This window comes from Tachypleus tridentatus, chromosome 9, assembly GCF_004210375.1.
Source record: "Tachypleus tridentatus isolate NWPU-2018 chromosome 9, ASM421037v1, whole genome shotgun sequence".
NCBI classification, from domain to species: domain Eukaryota; kingdom Metazoa; phylum Arthropoda; class Merostomata; order Xiphosura; family Limulidae; genus Tachypleus; species Tachypleus tridentatus.
The window spans coordinates 80655242-80676217 of record NC_134833.1 but is presented as its reverse complement, the minus strand read 5'-3'; the positions used below and the strand labels follow the sequence as shown (position 1 = coordinate 80676217).

The following is a 20976-nucleotide window of genomic DNA, read 5'->3' as shown; positions in this document are numbered from 1 at the left end:
GATGTGTTTATATATTGTTTTATGTTGTTCAAACCAGTGTCTTAAAAGTTGAAACTTTCCTTTTGCAATAGGGCATATTGTCACCTGAAATAAGTTTGAAGATTAAACTTAAATTCTTTTATATTCTACTGGCTTGTCTTTCACTTACTATTACATGAAACAGCCAAGATTAACATGACTTTAACTCATTTTTTGTGATACTGTTTAAAGTTACTTTGCTTGGTCTAATATTTCTAAGTATGTAAATAATGAAATCACTTAAAAATTTTTGCAATTTGTCACTTGGCTCAGAATAACTATATTTACACTTGTCTCTGATCTGTAGCATTTATATGGTGCTCACTGTCATTACCAGTTACATTTAAAATTACTCTGAACAGAAGTAATTAGGATGTTGTCAAAATCCCAAATCGTGTTTTACATACTATTATGTCAAAGATTTTGTATAAACCTAACTATATACCAAGGAAGAATTTTCAATTTTAGAAAGAATGTAACTGGATGATAGTAGCCTGAGACACTAGGAGAATATTTCTTACTGTTTAAGTATTAATTATGCTCATGTTTACTGTACCTAACTGCTAGACTCTCATGTTAAATCACTTAATAATAAAATACAGCTGTAACTGTCTGGTTGAATTCTTTAATTAACCCAATATGTTTATACTTCATACTGTTGTAAGTAGCTTCTACAATTCATCTATTTAATAAACTCAGCAGTCCAATAAGCACATTGTCATATAAGTGATGCAACTGAAACTGACTCACTAATTTTTAGAAGCCTACATAAAATTTTATTTGGCTTAAAACATATTGAAGTTTTTCAATTTTTACAAATTAATGTGAAACCCAACACGTACATGGTTAAGTGTTTTTCTTCAAAATAGTAATGTTTTGCTTTCTTAATTGTCAGTAAAGAACCTGCTACAAACAGTTGATATAAAAAACTGTTTTGTGTCTCACCCTCTCTTTTTTGGAGAGTTCTTCTCCTTCCTTTTTAATTTTTTTCTCCTCTTTTTCAAGATCAGATACCACTTTCCGTAGTTCTTCTAAATTCATTGCACCCTCTTTTTGGCTTTCCAACAGTTTTTTCTTAGCTTCAGAAAGTTTTATTTGAGTTCTGTTAAGAACACAAATTGTTGTAAGATACAAATATGAGAATTTAAATCTCCTTCAATGTGTCCTTCACACTCACCATCTGTAAGAATAGCGTACATACTACTTGTTTTTTCTCAGTAAAGACTACTACAAGAGGCTACTCTGAAAAGTCAAGCATACCTTATATAATATGTTTACCAAGAGACTCATAATGGGTTACACCTTGCCAGAAAAATCCATTCTGCCAAAAAAGCTGAGATTTATGCCTCTTTAAACATTTTGGTTAAATTCAGTAACAAAAATGCCACTGCACACCACAAGACGAAAGTGATTTAAGCAATTTCTGGTTGATGAAAGCTTAATTTTTATATTTCTAGAATGAAAATTGATTTAAAAACTACTTATCTCCAAAATACTGAGACTTTCCTCAGTTTGCCCTCATTTTGGCAACAAAGCACACAACTCAAAATTTCCAAACATCTTTTTGGCACTGCAGAGGATTTGTTACTTATCCATAATGCTCCATTCTCCAACCTCTCCCATTTTCCCCGACATATTTTATGTTTTTATTAAAATATGTAGCTTGGTGATAAAGTATTTTAGGGTTAAATAACTGTTTGAAATTAAGATTAAAGTTTTAATCAAGTAATTTTACCTTTAAAATACAAATGCCCAAACATCCACATTGAAAATGTAAAAAACAGTTAAAATAAAGTTACAGAACAGTTGTAAAATTACATTACAAGACACAGAGATGCCAACTATTTCAAATGACTGAGCTACTAGGCCTGACCAATGTCTCTAAGCTGTTTATTATTATTATTAAATTATTATAACTATTATTACTTATTACTGCTGTAGATTGCTCATTTGTGTTTTGTGTATTTAATAAATAAATTTAAAAAAATTATTTTGGAATTATGTCTTATTTAGTTCAGAGTAACAAACATACTGGTAAAACAACATGAACATGCACAAACAGTTAGCAGAAAAAGCCTTTGTGTAAGGACTAGTTTATATCATGTTTATGACATTTATTGTAATAGTTTTGCAGCTGCTACAGTCTTTGCTTTCATGAGAATGTCTTTGTAAAGTTGGGAGTTATCACAACATTGTCCATTTGACTGCATACACATCTTGTGTGTTATAATACTGCTCAAAACTGAGGTGCTCAAGTTTGGTCTGAACTTGCTTTTGTTTTCAGTCACTAAACTAAATATCCTTTCACTGTCAGCATTAGAATGGAAGATTGTAAGAATTCCAAGCATAATCCTACACAGAATGTCATACTTCTGGTTGCCATTTCAATTCTTAACTGTAGACAGCTAAACACAAAACTTGTCAACAATCAACTGAAGGACAGTTTCTGAGAAAGTATCAATTTGATAGTTCAAATATTGCCCTTCCAACTTGTCAATAGTGTTGTGCTCATATGTATTTACAAGGACAGGATACCTGTCTATGAAGCATAGAAAAGAGAAATCTTTGCTGACTTTCGGTTTTGGATCAGCAACCTCTGCATCAATCAGAAGTTCATCATTTAGAGTTAATGTTTCATCGTGTAATTTGTAGCTGCAATATAGTATTTCTTGACACTGGTGTAGAAGCTGATCAGATCTAGGTCCTTTTCGTATTTAACGATATATTCCTTGGCAGCATTTCCAATAGACATTGCCTCATCAAATTTGTATAAGAATTCATTGTTGTAGTCAAGTTCAGTGATGTTGCCTTCAAGATATTCTGGCTTGATGTATCTGACAAGTATATTTTTAACTTGTGTAATCAGAGTTCTATGCATAATGTGTATGCAAGAGAACAAACAATTTTCCCAAGCAAAGGGTCAAGATATCGTACAACCACTGGATACAGTTTTAAGTCATCATGTCTGTGGATCCATCTGTGGCTAAACTGTAAACACTGTTAGTAATTATGCTTGAAATCATTTTGTCATCTTCACAACCCAACATTTGTACAATGGCTGTAGTTTTAGTTCTAGCACAACCATGTTTTTTCAGTATATCAGAGTCTGGGAACATTTTTCTGAATAGATGTCCTGCATGATCGGCTATAGCTAGGGGTAAATTATGAGCAATCACGAATTGCGTGAACATCACTTCTGCATTTATGGTTTCATATTCTAAATTCTTACTCATAAATGTCGTTATCTGCATCCTTTTTATCTTTGCCTCAGCCTTTTGTTGGTGAGATGCCAATTTTGTATGTCTGGAACAATCATTTATCCCGCCATGTGCCACAGAAAATAAATCGATGTGACAAACTGTACAAAACGCATGACTGTCACTGACTTTTGATGCAATGACTGGATATTTTGCACTATACTCTTTCCTAAATTTTTAATTCACAGTTTTAGTCCTTTTAGATTTGTCATAAACAAGATAATCTGGTGAACGAGGCCTCTTTTTTTCCATCTTGTGAACAATTGGATTGGTATTTCTATTCCACTTAGAAAACGAGAAATACCCATCTACGCGAGCGATGATTTGCCGACAAGCACTAATGACGTAACTATGGATTCCCCCACATACCTAGTACGGAGAAGCACCGCACTCAAACTACTGGTAGACGTCAGAGATACAAATATTTTTTTATTATTTCAAGCACAAACATGATTATCGCAAGTAGCCATTTGGACAAGGAGAAGGAATACTTGGTCCTACTCCTATGATGGAAGATTTAAGGGAAGCAACCCTGTCATACAAGACAATTAAACTTATGCTAGAGTATTGTTGTAATGATCCTGTCACAATTGAAAAACATCAACTATGCATACAACTGGCCAAATACCAATTATGTACAGTAAAGTTCATGATGTCATTGTGTGGTAATGTTAATGTTTTAGCCTTAAAAACAGTAACAACTACAAAACTATACTTTGAAGCTTGATTTAAATGTGAAATGGTTAACTTATCAATAAACACAGCATACAACAACAACAAAAAATCACTAGTTTAAATAAAAATTGGGACTGACCTTGTGGCTAGTACATGAGCATAAAACTTCCAATGACCTTTGTGAGAGACAAATAAATTGATGAGGTTCATTGCCTAAATTCATCATTCATTCAGCCATAAGTTCAAAGGCTATTGGTATCACTCTACACATTTTAAGCTGAAACACTTCCTACAGAAAATGAAGTATTTCAGACAAAGGACAAATAGAGTGACAGCATTAAGTATTTGTTCATAATATTGCATAATTGTAAGGCTTCCACGTAAAGTAATTTAAGCTACATGTACATCTTGTAAAAGTTATGTCAGTGTATGTACAATAATGCATAAAATCAACATGCAAGTTGAAAATGTTCACTGTTCACATAGCATAGATGTACTAACTTCAGCTTGTACACAAACTATGTTAAATGGTTAGCTGTATGCTATATAGTACATGGCTTTGTTGTGCTCAAAACAAAGCCATGCCCTAAGTAAACTTTCCAAAAAATAAATTGTAGATTATTCCACTTTTCAAAAGGTACAATAGTAAAGAGTTAATTGTTTTTTAATCTTGGCATGAACTTGAAAAATAACCAGTGATAAAACACACAAGTTGTAAAAAATGTTGACTCCAAAGAACTTCTGACCTTAGCATAAAATTAAAGGTATGGAAAACTACAGTGTGAATAACAGGGAGCTACATGGCATATTCTCCCAAGAACTACACTGGGAAAGTCTGTGTAGATCTCCAGCAAGCACACAATGCATATTAGCTTTGTACATAGGGTGCTGTTATTGACTGTTTGCTAATATACAGTCTATTTCAGTGCATTTCAGTGTTTGGAGCATTGTTTTTTAGCCTTTATTTCCTTCAGTGTATCAACTTTTGTAAATAAATGATAGACAGATTGTTTTAACCGATATTTTATTCTATGGTGAATAATATTTCATGTTTTGTCAAAATAAAAAGTACAAGGTTGTGATTGTAAACATACTTACAAATAAGATTGTTATTGTGAATAAAGTGGTCTGGGTGGCATTATTTTTAGTTTCTATACAATCAGGTTTCCGTGATCACAAAATTCAACAAATTCTGCTGATTCTGACTGTTCCAAAATCATGCAATGACTGGCCTGATTCAGACTGAGAGATTGATTATTGGTAAAACATTACTCCAGATGCCTTAGTTCCCTCTTCATTCAGATATTAAAAAAAAACTATTGAGTCATGAAACAGAAGTCAGTGGCCACTCGGAAAGAAATGAAAAATAAAAAACCAGTTGCAAACATGGGTTCAACAACACAAGAACAGTAAAATGAGTGCATCAAAAAACAAGAAATGCAAAATGAATGATGGTCCAAAAAGTATGAGTCACTGACTGAATAAACAACTGAGTTTAACCATCCATGCAATAAAAAAAAAAAGTATTTAATATGTAAAGAGACCAGCCCAAGTTCTCACTTGTGTGAAGGCAAACTGAAAAGGGATGGAGGGCTTGAACTGATATACTGTTCTCCAAGTAAGCAAAAAATAAATTGATGAAATAACAGTGAATCAGGATAAATAAATAATGGTCATCCAAAAACATTAAGGGACAAATGTTCAGAAGGGTCACATAGGCTCAATCTTTGAAAAAGGAATGTCAAGATAACAAGTGAGCTCCAAAACATCTAATGCTCATCTTCAATCTTGTTTTCTCTTTGGTTCCTCAAAAAAGTGTAAAACTCACAGGAAACCTAAGTACAACTTAATGGCTCTTTTAGGAACAGTGTTTGATCTTCCTGATCCAAACTTTTAACACAAATTCAATTAGACAGAAGAGGAAAATAAAACTGATGAATTAAAACTGAGGAAGGATGATGAAAGTAGATGGAAAACTAAACTAAAAAACTGTTGAACCTGATAGTTTTGTAGATGAGCGTAAGGTCCCACAACAGTTCCCACCAAAATAAAGTGATAAGATGCTAGGCTAGGAAAATTTCATTGTTTGGATCAGGTTACAATACAAAAGAAAAGGAGTAAAAAGAACGAGAAATATATGAAGCAACTTTAATTCTGAAATTTGCCACATGCCAGATGGCATGATGTGAACAGTACATCTATACACAAGTAAAATTTTAATACTGGAATTAAATGACCTCAAAACACAATCTGTAATATTTTAATTAGACACTCAATGGTTTGCATTACATCTTCAGGGACATTCCACTAAACATAATTCAAACCTCTTGAAACTTTGTAATGTCAGCTATGGTTCATATTTTAGCAGAATACTCCTGAAGATATTGTTGAGAAAAATATATAATATCCAATTCAAAAAGGTAACAAATTTTGATGTTTGTGTAAAGTTAAGTTTCTAGTGCTGTACACCTGCAAATACACAGCTGTGTCATCTTGGGAGCTTTTGGTGTTTTAAAGTAATTTATTTCTTGTATTGAAATGTCATATATACCAATGTTCATTACAGAAATTAAAATTTGGGCAAAAACAAAGCTAAGGTGAGATCCAGTAATGCTTCCACAATAAGTCACATGGAAGGTGGAAGAATGGAAAATTATGAATAAGTAACATATGCTATGCAATGCAGGAAGGACATTTGAAAGCTACAAATTAATTTTTTGTTAACAAATTTAACTCAGAAAAATCTTTCAATATATATTTTATCTTATTGTCTTATATTATCTATAAATCACTTTATAAATTATAATATGAAATAACCAGCTTTTAACTCACTAAGCTCAACTGGTTATAATGGTGGAAATGTTGGCATCCATATTGTGATACATTAACCAAATTTCAATAAAGTAGGAAAACCATCCAAACAACAGTCATTGTTTATATGCAGACTTATAACAGAAATGATGATGAAAGCTAAAAAGTATGAGACAAGTTGCTGGTTACTCTTATAAACTGAAAAGATCATTAAGGAAACTATATAATGAAGATTAATAAATGCTTATTAGTTGGATTATACCAACATGTATTGTAAATTTATACAAAAATGATTATTCTTAAAAAAAAAGACCTTAATCTCACATTTATTTGGATAATTATTGGTGGTTACTTCCAAAATTATCAACAATCTAAAAAGTTAGTCATAATTCCATTTCATCTTTGGCTCCAGCCCCTTTAGTTTGCATAACCAGTTTTTATGTTTAGTATTATTGTTTTTATTCTGTACTATAAATCAACTCCTTTTACTTACTGTTTAAGATTTTTTTTTATGTTTGACCCTTTCTCTGGTTCTAATAGTAAAATAATGTCCACTACAACACAATAAGTGGAATCAATGACAACATTACACACAATTTAAAAGTATACCAATCACCAATGATCTTGAACTTACTCTTGTTTCTTTGCTTCAAAAGCAGCTTTTTCTTTCTCCAGTTCAGCCATACGTTCCATTCTTGCTTGATGACGCCATCTAAATAAGCTTGCTGTATCAATATTGGGATGAGTTTCATCTTCATCATCTGACACCTTTTAAACAAGAAAACAACTATATAGTTTACTTAAGTGTACATCTTTACATTGTCTTTTTAAATTAAATTTTCCAGTCATTAAATATTTCCACTTTATAATGTTTTGTTATTTTTTTAGCTTTCAAAACATGGGTTGACAAAAAATATGTACAGATAAAAAAAATGTATTATAGAGGTTAAAACTATTACCTTCTTCAAGTTCAACTTGTAATGTGACAAACAAGTTTCTCAGTTTTTGCAATAAAAGATGTTAGTTATATATTATTTTAATGGTAAAGTAAAATTAACTTTCACTCAAAACAGAAATGTGTCTGTTACTTAAACATATGATTTAGCTTTACACTCAAGTTTAAGATATCTAACAAACTCCTAAATAAGTAAAATTCGAAACTGGCAAGTGTTTTCTCAATTACAAATAGTGTGGTATATGCTGAAATTAAGTAAAATTTAGTTTTTTTAATAACAGTTGCAAGAACAAAGTTGTCAATCAAGCATTATAACCTGCTTCAGTGTGTTTTTCATATAGCAAAGCCACAAAGGGCTATCTGCTCAGCCCACCGAGGGGAATCGAACCCCTGATTTTAGCGTTGTAAATCCGGAGACAAACCGCTGTACTAGCGGGGGGCCGTATAACCTGCTTCAGATGGAAAGTTAAAGTAACAGTGTTTATGGACAAGGGACCTATTGGACCAACTCAGCCAACCCATCCTCTGAGCTAAACAAAAACACTATTTAAAAAAGTTTATTAAGCAAGCCTTTATCATTCATATGTACATCAAATTTTCTTTTAAACTTACTCAAATTTAATGCCTCCACAACATCTGAAGCCAACCCATTCCATAGGCCAACAACTCTATTTAAAAAATAAAATTGTCTTAGCTAAAGACAGTTTCTACTTTGCCTAAATCTGTATTTGTGTCCCCTAGCTCTACAACTCTTAAATATAACAAAATTTGATGCATCAACATTATCAATTCCTACAACAATCTTAAACACTGCAATCACACCCCTCTAACTCTTTTTTCAAGAAAATAATTTTATGAATCTTAACCTCCCTCCTCTTATGGCAGCCTCTCCATCCCAAGTACCATTTTAGTAACTCTCCTCTGTACCCTTTCCAAGGTAAGGAACTGAAGACTGAACACAATACTTCAAATGTATCCTAAACAGTGAGCTATACAATAAAATTATAACCTATTTAAACTTGTATTTGATATTTCTGTAGATACAACCAAAAATCCTATTTGACCTTCCACTAACAACTGCTTTTGGATGGCTTAAAAGACTGATCAAGACTACACCAGTGTATCCCAAACTTGCTTAGTCCATGGCACCCTTAGTGTATCACCAATGTTTTTCATGGCACCCCTAGATAAAAAGAAAGACCTAACAGTTTTGTTTACTAAGTAGTTAGGTCCAAATAACTTAATACTTAACAAGCATTTATGTCCTAACAACTTAGTAGCCATTTGAAAGAAAAATACATGTAAATTAAAAGTAAAAACAATATTTTTATCTTGTCTTTAAATAACCACATTTACTAATGGAATGTGTGCACACAGCTTCTCAAACCTTGGAATCAAATTGGACACCACCACACTCACTTCCTGTTCCACATTGATTTCTGCACAGTACTTGCTTTTTATCACAGCAACTGTCAAGAAAATCAAGCTTCGCAGAGATACGACATGACAAATGGAATTAAGATTCACTGAGCTTTAACACTTAGCAGTGGATATTCATCTTTTACTGATATCCAAAACACAGTTCCATGCTGCCAAATTTTGTTTTAAAGTCTTGTCAAAAGACAGCTCAATAAGATTTTCTTCTTCTACAGAGGTAAATTCAGAGAAAGTAATTTTCAAACCAGTCACTGAGCTGTGTCAGGTGCTTCTCAACAATAGATTTTAGTTCACGGGTCAAATCAACTTCATTGGATGTAACAAACTGCTGCAACAGGGGGAAACAGTCTTTGCCACCATCTTCATTTTTTTCACTCATAGTAGTAACTTTTTCTGGAGACTGAAATCTTGTCTGCAAGTTTCAGAATGTGCATGTTACTTCCCTACAAAGAGAGATTGAATGCATTCAGTTTTTTGAAGAGATCACACAGGTATGCTAATTTTGGTAAAACAATCAGTATCCAAGAAGTTTTTAGCACATTCATGTTCTTCTTCTTCTTCAAGATAAGAGTAGAGTTCCTGTTGTAATTTGAACACACAAGACAGTACATTCCCACAGGAGAGCCATCATGAGCTACAGTAGTACAACAAAGATGTGTGCTCAGATCCCATATCCTCACATATTTTTTAAAAACCTCACCTTTGGTGGCTGAGTTTTTATAAAGTTCACCACTTTCCAGAACTAGGTTCAGTGGAGGACTCTGTTGCTTTGTAGATTATGCAGTGGGTCAAAAGTGCATCAAGACCTATGCTTCATTTGGTTGGTTGGTTGATTTACTGTTTTATGGCACAAAGCAGCTAGGCTACCTGCGTCAAACGTTCAGTAAAAATAAAGTAAATGTAGTAAAATTCATAAAAGGAAATGAAGGTAAAACAAAACAGCATTGAAAAACATAAATAGCATAAAACCAATGTTGACATCTAGTCTACAATGTTAAGAGAGAAACCAGAGTAAGAGAAGTTGTAAAAGACTTTCTGTAGCATAATAGTAATTATCATAACCCACCAGGAAGACTAACAGGTAAGTACAAGAACCACCGTCAGTCACCTGAAGTTGGCCTTTCCACTCCTGGGTCCTGATTATGTGTCATTATGGCCATTTTCAAAAAGTAAAGTAATAAAAGTTTTAACAGACATGTAGCAAAATTTTAATAACTCACCAGGATGACTAAAGAGTAGTTCAAACGGATAGTTCAAACAGCAGCGCTAGTCACCTGAAGTTGGCCTATCCAGTCCTGGTTGAGTTATTTAATATTATGGCCATTTTCTAATTTCAAATCAAACTAGAGAGATTTTGATTCTTAAAAGGGAACCACATTAAAAAAGGTTTAATGTATAAATTTAATACCCTTAAATGACATTAAAAAGATTAATGGCCTTTAAAAAATTAGAAACTTTATCAAGGTGGACAGTGTCACCATCACCAATGACACTGTCTAATGTTACGAACAAACCTTGGGACCAAACAGTATTAAAATGGTGCTGTCGTTGAGAGTCGTAACGATGGCAAGAAAGTAAAATGTGGCTTATAGTGATCTGAGTGTTACATAGACTACACACTGGCGCATCAGTTTCAGATAAAAGAAAGTGATGGGTTAAAAAACTGTGACCAATGCATAATCTAGTTAGAACAACTTCCAATCCTTACGGAAGCAAGACGGCCAAAGTCCAATATAGGGTTTGTTTGGAAAAGCTTGTTTTCGTGTTGTTCACTCCAAGTCAACTGCCAGCTGGCACGAAGCCGAGCCTTGAATACAGGACAATAGTTTATGTATGGAATAGGCACAGTGGTGATAGTGCCAGAGTAGATAGATTTAGCTGCCGTGTCTGCAAGCTAGTTCCCTCAAATACCAATGTGGCCTGATATCCCGAAAAACTGGACAGAAGTAGATGTTAATGAGAAATGGGCCAGTAAGTTTTGAATATCAGCGAGGACAGGGTATGAACCAACGTGAAGCAATTCCATGGCCAGTAAAGAACTAAGCAAATCAGTATAAATAGTGCAGTTGGAGTACTGCTTAACTTCAATATGATCCAGGGCAGAGTGGCTAGGGTGCATCATACTATACTCAGTAAGTCAACTATATCCAAAACCTCCTTGTAGGGTATACCCACATACATGCAAGCATGGAATCAAGATCATACCATCTTCACTTTAAAATAAACAAATGGTGATTAAAACCTGCATCAATTTTTGGGCACAACACAAAAGATTATACTTGATCTATTAATCTGGAAATTGACAAGCGGTATCAAGAAGAGGCTACTGCATGTAATCAACTCTCCTAACCAAGAATAGTCCTTGGCCATCTAAGTAGAAATAACATCCTCAGAAGATCCAAACATCCAAACTGTTGATAAAAATGGGTAATTGGCAATCCAAAAAAAGTAGGGAAGGTCTTGCAAAATGCCATACCTCTGCATAGTATCATAAGCCTTCTCAAGGTCAAAAAACAAGATGTCACTTGAAAAAGGCTTCCCTGACTGACATTTCAAGTTGAATCAGGTGGTCCATGGTGAAGCATTATCGTCAAAATCCATACTGAGTAAACGAGATAAAGATGTCTGATTCGAGGCACAAAACTGGACAAGCATTAATCATCCTCTGTGAGATCTTAGACAGCTCAAAGCAATTGAATAATAGTTTGAAGGAATCTTCACAACCTTTCTGGACTTAAAAAAGAGAGGTCAACAGCCTAGTGCTGTGCATCAGAAAAAGCATTTTCCTGCCAGATCTGGTTAAAAACAACCACAAGAGTAGTGAGAGAGGCAGGAAAGAGATGATGTAGCATCTCATACAGAATATCATCAAGTTTGTCTGATGTACTGCCCAACCAATGAAGAGAAAGCTTGAGTTCCACCAGTGTGAAAAGGCAATTATAGTCATACAGACAATCATCCTGAAAGGAAATAGCCAATCACTCTGCCCAAATCTTGAAGGCTAAGAAGATGGAGAATGAAGCAGAAGTACTAGATGCATGAGAAAAGCTTTTGCTGAGGGTATCAGTGATCTTCTGGTCATCAACTACTTCTTGGACATCAGAGAGCAAGATCAAAAGGAGGATAGAAGTATACTGCCCACTGACCTTCCAAACTTTGTCCTATACAACTTTAGAACTGGTAATAAAAAGAGATAATAGTTGTGAACTTAATCCAAGATTCCTTCCAGCATTGACATCTTAACTGCATGGGCTTACTGAGAAGCAATGCAGTTTAAAAGTATGGGATCCCTGTGAAAGATACCCCGGGGCCCGTTTTTGATCCTTTCATGCCATGTGGTAGACAGGATTCCACACTGGATGAGAATACCATGGAAAGCATGTCAATGTTTTAGAAAACATTGATTTGGTTGGGTTGTTTGGAATTTTATGGAGCAAAGTAACTAGGCTATCTGCACCAAACAACCAGTAAAAACATTAACAGTAAAATTGTTAAAATTCATAAAATGAAATGTTAAAACAAAACAAATTCTGATTTTTGAATTAAAAAACAGCATTAAATCCAATTTTTAAATCTAGTTTACAGCAGTAAGAGAGAAAAAAAAAGTAATAAGTTTTGAAAGACTTTCTGTAGCATAATTTTAATTATTATAACATACCAGATGACTAAGGGGCAAGCTCAAACATCAGCATTAGTCACCTGAAGTTGGCTTTCCAGTCCTGGTTTCAAATTATTTGATGCCACGGCCATTTTCTAATCATATATCGAACTAATTTTACTTTAATATGTAAAAAGGAATCATGTTAAAACAATAAATTCTAATTCATGAATTAAAAACTTAAATAGCATTAAAATGGACAATGGCCTTTAAAAAACTAAAAATATTTGTAATGTGGACAATGTCACCATCACCAATGGCACTGTCCAGCATCAGAGATAAACACTGGGACAAGACGTGTCTAAAATTGTGCTGTTGTTGAGAGTTGTAATGAAGGCATGACAGTAAAATGTAAACTATTATGACCCGAGTGTCACACAGACCACATATTAGTGCATCAGTCCCAGATGAAAGAAAAAGTTAGAAAACTGTGACCAATGCATAGTCTAGTTAAGACAACTTCTTTCTGATCTTTACTGAAACAAAATGGCCAAACTCCAATAGAGGGTTTTATCTGGAAAAGCTTGTTTTCACATTTCTCACTCCAAGTCGACTGCCAACTGGCACAGAACAGAGCCTTGAATAGAGCACCACAGTCCATGTATGGAACAGGCACAGCAGTGATAGCACCAGAGCAGACAGACTTAGATGCAGTGTCATTGAGCTCATTCCTGCAAATACCAACATGGCCTGGTATCCAGAAGAACTGGATAGAAGTAGATGTTAATGAGAAATGGGCCAATTGGTTTTGAATATTGGTGAGAACTAACCAGGGCCAGAAGAAAACTAAGCGAGTCTGTATAAATAGTACAATTCGAGTACTTCTAGCTTCTATGTGATCCAGGCAAGAGAAATGGCATATAATTCAGCAGTGAACACAGAAACTGTAGGATTATGTTCACAACCACCAAATCACAACAAAACAGCAGAGCCAACACACTCACCTGATTTCAAACCATCCATATAAATGCAAATGGAAGGATGGTTTGAAAGATGTTCAGCAAATAAAATATGGTACTTTCAATCAAAAGTATCTACTTTTTTGTGATAATTTAAAAAAAAACATCATATTTGGGGATGGTAATAAGCCATGGTTGGATGGGCTGACAAGTGGATACAGCAATGTTATCCAAGGACAGACCCTATTCAACCAACTCCACCTGGATGCAAAGGCCAAAAAGGGCAATATTATACCATCTATTCTGAAAAAGCATGACCCACTGCAGAAGATAAACAACCCCAGGTCAGATGCTGTGATAAGGATCAAAGTTTTGAAGCATACATTAAAAACATCTGCAAACAGCAGAGGTGTAGAGGAGACTCATGAGTCTCTGTAAACAAACTCTGGACTGGGGAAATGCAGAAAGCACTGGTACAGAGCCAAAGCCTCTGATGATGAACAGGGTCCAGTTTCTCCAAGGCTGAGGTCCTGGCAGAGCCACAGACCAGAGACCCACAGTTCAGTTTCAATTGATTAAGAGCATGATCTTTAGCACAGAACATTGATCTACTCACCAAGTGGTGGAAGAGAGGACACTAAGGATATTCAGTGCTGTTGTACATTTGATTGGTAGCTGCTTCATGTGTGGTATAAAGGTCAGCTTATGGTCAAAGATAAGCCCTAAGAACTTTGCCTCAGAGACCACAGGAACCACAACTTCACCGACACAGAGTTCAGGATCTGGATGAATACCCCTTTGGCAGCAAAAGTGTATGCAAATGGCTTGAGAGAGAGAAAAGTTAAAATCAATTACTATGGTACACTCAATAAACCTCATGTTCAACAACTGACATATGATGTGAAAGTCATCGACACAGAGCCCATTTGCAACAGTAAGAGGGAGTTGTTCAGTGATGCCATTAATCTTTATACTGAAAAGTGTGACACTCAAAACATAGCCCTGAGAGACTCCAAGTTCTTGTAGGAAAGAATGGGAAAGTGTCAAATCCACAAGAACTTGGAATCACTTGCCCACTAAAACATTTAAAATAAAACTAGACAAATTGCCATGCAACCCACACAAATGGAGGTCTCGCCAAATATCATACCTCCACGTAGTATCATAAGCCATTTCAAGGTAAAAATTACTGATACAGGATGTTGTCATTTGAGAAAGGCTTCTCTGATCAATGTTTCAAGTCAAATCAGGTGGTCCATCATGGAGTACTGTTGTCAGAAACCCATACTGGGTGGGAGAGGGGCAGTTGTTTGATATGAGAAACCAAACAAGACTAGCATTAACCATCTTTTCTATAGTCTTACAAAGACAGCTCTTCAAAGCACCTGGACAGTAGTTTGAAAGAACCTTGGGATCCTTCCCAGGCATAGTGAAAGGTCAGACAATAGCCTGGTGCCATGCATAAGGAAAAACATTCTCCTGATAGGTCCATATAAAAACAACCAGAAGATTCTTCTTCCAGCAAGAGAAGCAGGAGAGAGATAGCACAGCATCTCAGAGTGTATATCATCAGGTCCAACTGATGTACTGCCAGACCAATGAAGGGCCAGATTGAGTTTCACCAGAGTAAAGATACAATTATAGTCATAGAGATGATCAGCCCGAAGGCAAAGAGATGATCGTGCTGCTCGAGTCTTGATGGTTAAGAAAGTGGAGGATGAAGCAGAAATGCAAAGATACCTGGCAAAAGCTTTCATCAAGAGTATCAGCAATGCTCTAGGCATCAGCTACATCCTGGCCAGATTAAAAGGGTACGGAATTATACTGCCAACTGACCTTCCAAATCTTGTACCATATGACCTTGGAACTGATGGTAGAAGAGATGATGGTTGTGAATTTAATCCAAGACTCCTTCTGGCTTTGATGTCTTACCAGCAGAGCATATGCAAGGCCCCATGAAAAGTGATGAGGTTTGAGAGTGTGGGATACCTATCATAGGTATCCCAGACCTGTTTTTGAGCTTTCTGTGCCTGGCAGACAGAATTCCACCACAGATAAGGATACCATGAAAAACATGTCAAGGTTTTAGGAATACACAGAGCAGCTGCTTGGATAATAAATCAGTCACTGCTACCACACAGTCATCTATCAATGGCTTATAGATGATGGCTGAATCAAGTTCCACAAGAGCAGTGAAAGATGACCAGCTGGTTTGATGCAACTTCCATTGGAGCACATGGGTCAAGTGGCATTGACCACAGCCAGTGTTTCTCAAAATGATCATTGTTTCGAGGGTTACTGTCAACTCTCCATGAAGTCAGAGAATAGTGATGGGGAGCAGATCAAGAGATCAATAGTAGTAAAAGACTGACTAAATGCATGAAAATAAGTATACAAACCAGTATTGAAGAGATAAAGATTGCAATCTGACAGCATATTCTCCTATCACTATCAGCACTTCCACAAAGAATTAAAAAGGGGGATGGCAACTGTTCAATGAGAGCATCAAGGTCTGACTGATCATAGGTCTCTCCATGAAACAGGTAGAAAAACAAACAGTGACGGTACAACCCAAGGAAACATGGATGGCTATGGTCTCAAAGGGTGTGTCGAATGGCAAAGACAAGGTGGGTACATGCTGATCAACCAACAGTGCCAAATTCCTCTCAACAATAGCTCCTTGTGATGAATTAAGAGTAGCACAAGGTGCAACCTCAATATGCATATCCCCAACTGCCTTTGAATGCAAGAGTTCACTGTGTTGAAATGTGGATGTTTCCACCAATATCTCACCAGAACAAAGCTTTGACTAACTTAGGAGAGCAAGTAAGTCCCTCTCATCCCTTCTGAATGAAAAAGACACCCTAAAGATTTGTCTGATAAAGAATGTAATATTAGAAAATGAGGTACATGTGCTGAAGTTGAAGGTCATTGTTCAGAATCTTCAAGACTTAATTGTTTACCTTTAGTTTGTTTTTTTTCACTATATACATATTTTTTAATTTAATTAGGGTGATCTCTAAGAAAGAATGTTTCAGTGTCCACTGACCTCACCCATCATGAAGCCATGAGAATGTCCAACACTGGTACTTGATTCACCTTAGCCCAAGTGAACCAGCTAGTTGACCCTAGAGGGGAGGGCACCTCAAGGCTGCCTGTCAACAGGAATTCAAGACCAAAGTGGTGTGTTAGGGTTGGTACCCTTAACCACCAAGATCCTCTTTCCCCCTTCACAGGTCACCATGCATGGCAAGCTCTGGCATAGGTATTTAGATCCCAATGGAGGTAAACTAAAAGAACAGACCCTTTCCTGTGAGGTCCCCTCAATACATACAGGAATCCACACCAAGGGGACAAAGAAAGGAACAAGTGTCTACAGAAGCCATAAGCAAAAAAGTGCCTGAGATAAAATGCACAGTTAGAAGAGTAAGAACATAAAAGGAGAGAGCAAAGGACTAACACTATCAAAATGGAGACCTAGAAAATGAAATACAATGTACAAGGCACTGTTCCCAAGCTGGTCAAAAAGATACCAATGACAAGACAATAAGAAAGGGATAAGATGTAAGTTGATAAATCAAAATGAATCATGAATACAAAGAAGACAAGACATTTGGGCATGATAAAGGAGCTATCAGAGAAAAAAAAAAAAAAAGCATACAACCTAGTATGAACCACAGAGAGAAAAGACAAGGTAAATCTCAAGCATCATACATGATAAACAAAAAATAATAGAGAATACAGGTGATGCATAAGAAAAACATATCCAAGTAGGAAAATACAAAAAGAAATTGAAAGGTTAAAGTCATCTCAAATGTTAAACATCACCCAAAACAAATTATGTGAAGACAGTATACCAAGAGATCATAATGTACAATTAAGAAAGAAATTTCATAGACAATAAAGAAGTAGGAAACCCATTAAGTAAAGGTAATCCAAAATAATCTTGGTGACACTCAAGAGGAATCCATGATCCACTATCCCAGTAGCTAGAAAATGATGAGTAGCAAGGACTTCCATACTCCACTAGATGAAGGATAGTAAAAGTGCATCTGGGAACCTACAGGAACAACACCTTATGACTGTGCTATGGGTGACCATAAAACCCTATTTTTAAAAGCAAGCTAGTCCATGTTTGTTCAACTAGGACCAGAAGGATAAGCAAAAATCCCAACAATGCCTTACATATGACAGTCAGTGGAATTCTCAGAAACAGAATCCATTCTCTGGATAAGTAAGAGATAGAAAAAAAGAACTGCCACAGTCACTAAGGTGTGCATGGAATGGTGATGGAAGATGATATCCTAAAGAAAATGAGATAGCCAGATGAAGTTATGTACGATGAAAGTATGTGGGGTAGTCCATACACAAACCCACCTGATCTCCAACAGATGACAGAAGTGATCAGCCAGAAAGATTGATGTGTCAGATGTGGTGAGAGGAGACTTGAAATAGTCTATGTGAACCTACATCCAATGAAGCATAGACTAGATAGATGAGCTGCTGTAGCTCTCTCATGATAATGAAAATAATTAGGAACAAATAAAAAAAGAGCATGAACCATGAAAAAGAGCAGTGCATGCCAACTAACAATAAAACTCATGGATGGGACAGGGAAAATGATGTGGATCAGAATGAAAATAAGGTACAACTGAATTTTAGTACCCAAACAGTCAGTTACAAATAGAGGGAAAAATGTTCATAAACCAAACTAAACATGCCCTACCAACCTGGAGTTTATAAAACAGTCACTGCCAAAACCGATAGCTCTGAAGTATAGAAGTGATGAAGGATGATAGGAAAAAAGGAATAGGAGATGATGACAAGAAAAAGAAGAGGAAGCAGAGGAACAAGAAAAAGAAAAAGCAAAAAAAGAAGCAAAAAGAAAAGACGTTACATAGAAGTGCCATATTGAAAAGTACCAATTGTACAATCAGCATAAAAGGAGTCAGCTGCACTAAGAGAGGGTATCACACTATTTGTGGAGGGTTGTCACATACTCATTTGTGCACTACAACACAACAATACCACACAGAAACAAAAAATTGCATATATAAAGACTGAAAAAAAATAAAAACTAATATTTGAAACAAAGCATGATACTGTATCAGAAGATCAACTGTTATACTCACTTATCGCAACTAGTAAACAATTACATTGCTCAGGTTAGAGGGTTTTTATAATGTCATTCTTGACATTTTGTCTGGTACAATTTCATAGTGATGTGGAATTTATATCAGTTGATGTCCAGGACAAAAGACATATTTAAGAAACAAAGTTTGACTGCTGTGCTTTAAAAAAGGTTTTTTTTTTGTTCCAAAATTTGTTTATTCTATTGCTAGAAAACAAACTTGATAAATTTCTAGGAAGCTGTGCAAGTTATTAAAAGTTTTAAATTGCAGAAGTGTAGTACATACACAAAAACAAAAAAATTGTACCTCTAAACAAAAATACAAAAACTATAAATATCCATTTATTTCACAATCTCCCTGTCACACATACAGTAGCAAACATTTAATACAATATTACATTGCATTTTTACAGCACAAAACCAACAAAGTACACATGATATAATTAAAACTTAAAAAAGCTTTATGTTTGTGGCTGCATTAATTACAACCATAACTGCTATAACTGTTCAAGCATGGGATATTCTACCTGCTTCATTCTAAAATCCTACTATAGGCTAAATGATAAAAACTATAAAGTGCATGAGAGAATATTAAAAATATTTGAAATGCAAATTGTGGTATGTCCCCCTCCTGACAAAATTGTTAGCAATAATACTGTACTGATGGATGAGACATCTTGATTCAGAAGGCCTATGGATATAAAACTACCAAAAAATATAAGTGTGTGCAAAAATTTGAAATAAATAATAAAGTAATAATTTTTTGTTCCCTTAATAACTTACAATGTTTACATGTAACAAGTACACAGTTTTTTTCATAACATATTTTGTAAAAGCTGCAGAAAAACAAAACCCAATTTTCTTTCTCTAAACATTATATACCATTCTTCATCTATTTATATGTACTACAATTTAATTATTAATATACACACACATCCAGTTTATTCATTTTGCATTGTACATAATCAAATAGCTGGCAAAAGGGACAGGGGAGATAATTAACAAATATAAATCCATGTTTCAATGTTTCTAATTTTGTGAATCCCACACTTCATTTAAAAACATTTAATTATTTTTCACTAGATTAAAAGAAATCTGTCCACATACATTACTTTTGTACTGTGTATAAAATACAAGGCATTTAATGTTGATATTGATATATAAAGACTATTACAGAAATTGACAATTAATTATTGAAGCAATTCTGAAGTTTTACTCCACTCTCTAAGTGTGTGAATTTCAGAATCTAATTTCCCCTGTTAAATAAATACAAAACTCTAAAAGTTATATTATACATTATGTTTGTGGTTCAGTAAGAATCTCAAGTATATTTCTAACAAGGCTTTTTTTTTCCAAAAATTCCACACTCAGCTACATATTTCTATGTTTTTCAGCATATTACTTTGTTTTAAGAACAAACTGTCTCTTTTCATCATTCCAAATAGTGTAAGACTTTTCCCCTCTCCTTCTTGGTAGGTATATACAGCTCCTCATTAATTCTTTGTTTAGAAATACATTAGGCATCGAGATATTTAGAGTGTACATGCTGAGAAAAAATACAATATTATAATATCTCCTTATTCTTATTTAATTACTAAAATAGCATTATTATACATTTTTCTACATTACAGGAATTAAACATCAAAAATACTGTGCTAATATTACACTGTCTAAAATGTTAGATCTGTTAAAAATAAATTTATATTAAAACAGGGAATGCTAAAAGTATCGTATCATCAGTATATATATACAGTGTTCGGAAAGTCACTGTGCACTTATGTTTTATTAACAGACAAAACTGCACAGTGACTTTCCGAACACCCTGTATATGTGTGTGTGTGTGTGTATATATATATATATATATACATATATACACACACACACACATGGTATTTAAACGAATACTAACTAGTTTTTAATTTTTGAACACAATGTATTTGTTCCAAACTAAATTTCCATATTTACTGTATAAAATTAAAGGCAATCACCAACTGGTAGAAATGACAGATCCTGAGAAATGCAATGATTAATCGATAACTTAGTTCACAGTTTATGGCCTTTTTTTTTTTTTATTTAGACTTATAATTATATTATTAGTGCATAGTACTCCCATTAGCGTATGCGCGTGAGCTATG

The 20976-nt window shown here is 34.7% G+C and overlaps 1 protein-coding gene across 3 annotated transcripts in view; it reads right to left on the bottom strand.

The window, feature by feature from the left end:
* Positions 1–20976, bottom strand: part of Cdc37 (cell division cycle protein 37) — a 35495-nt gene that overhangs the window by 14211 nt on the left and 308 nt on the right. For all 3 annotated transcript variants that reach the window (XM_076455322.1, XM_076455323.1, XM_076455324.1), the window contains exons 2-3: positions 7396–7529; positions 964–1120 (exon numbers count right to left, since the gene is read on the bottom strand). In XM_076455322.1, coding sequence (XP_076311437.1) covers positions 964–1120; positions 7396–7529 — 291 coding nt within the window. The remainder of the gene's footprint in view (positions 1–963; positions 1121–7395; positions 7530–20976) is intronic.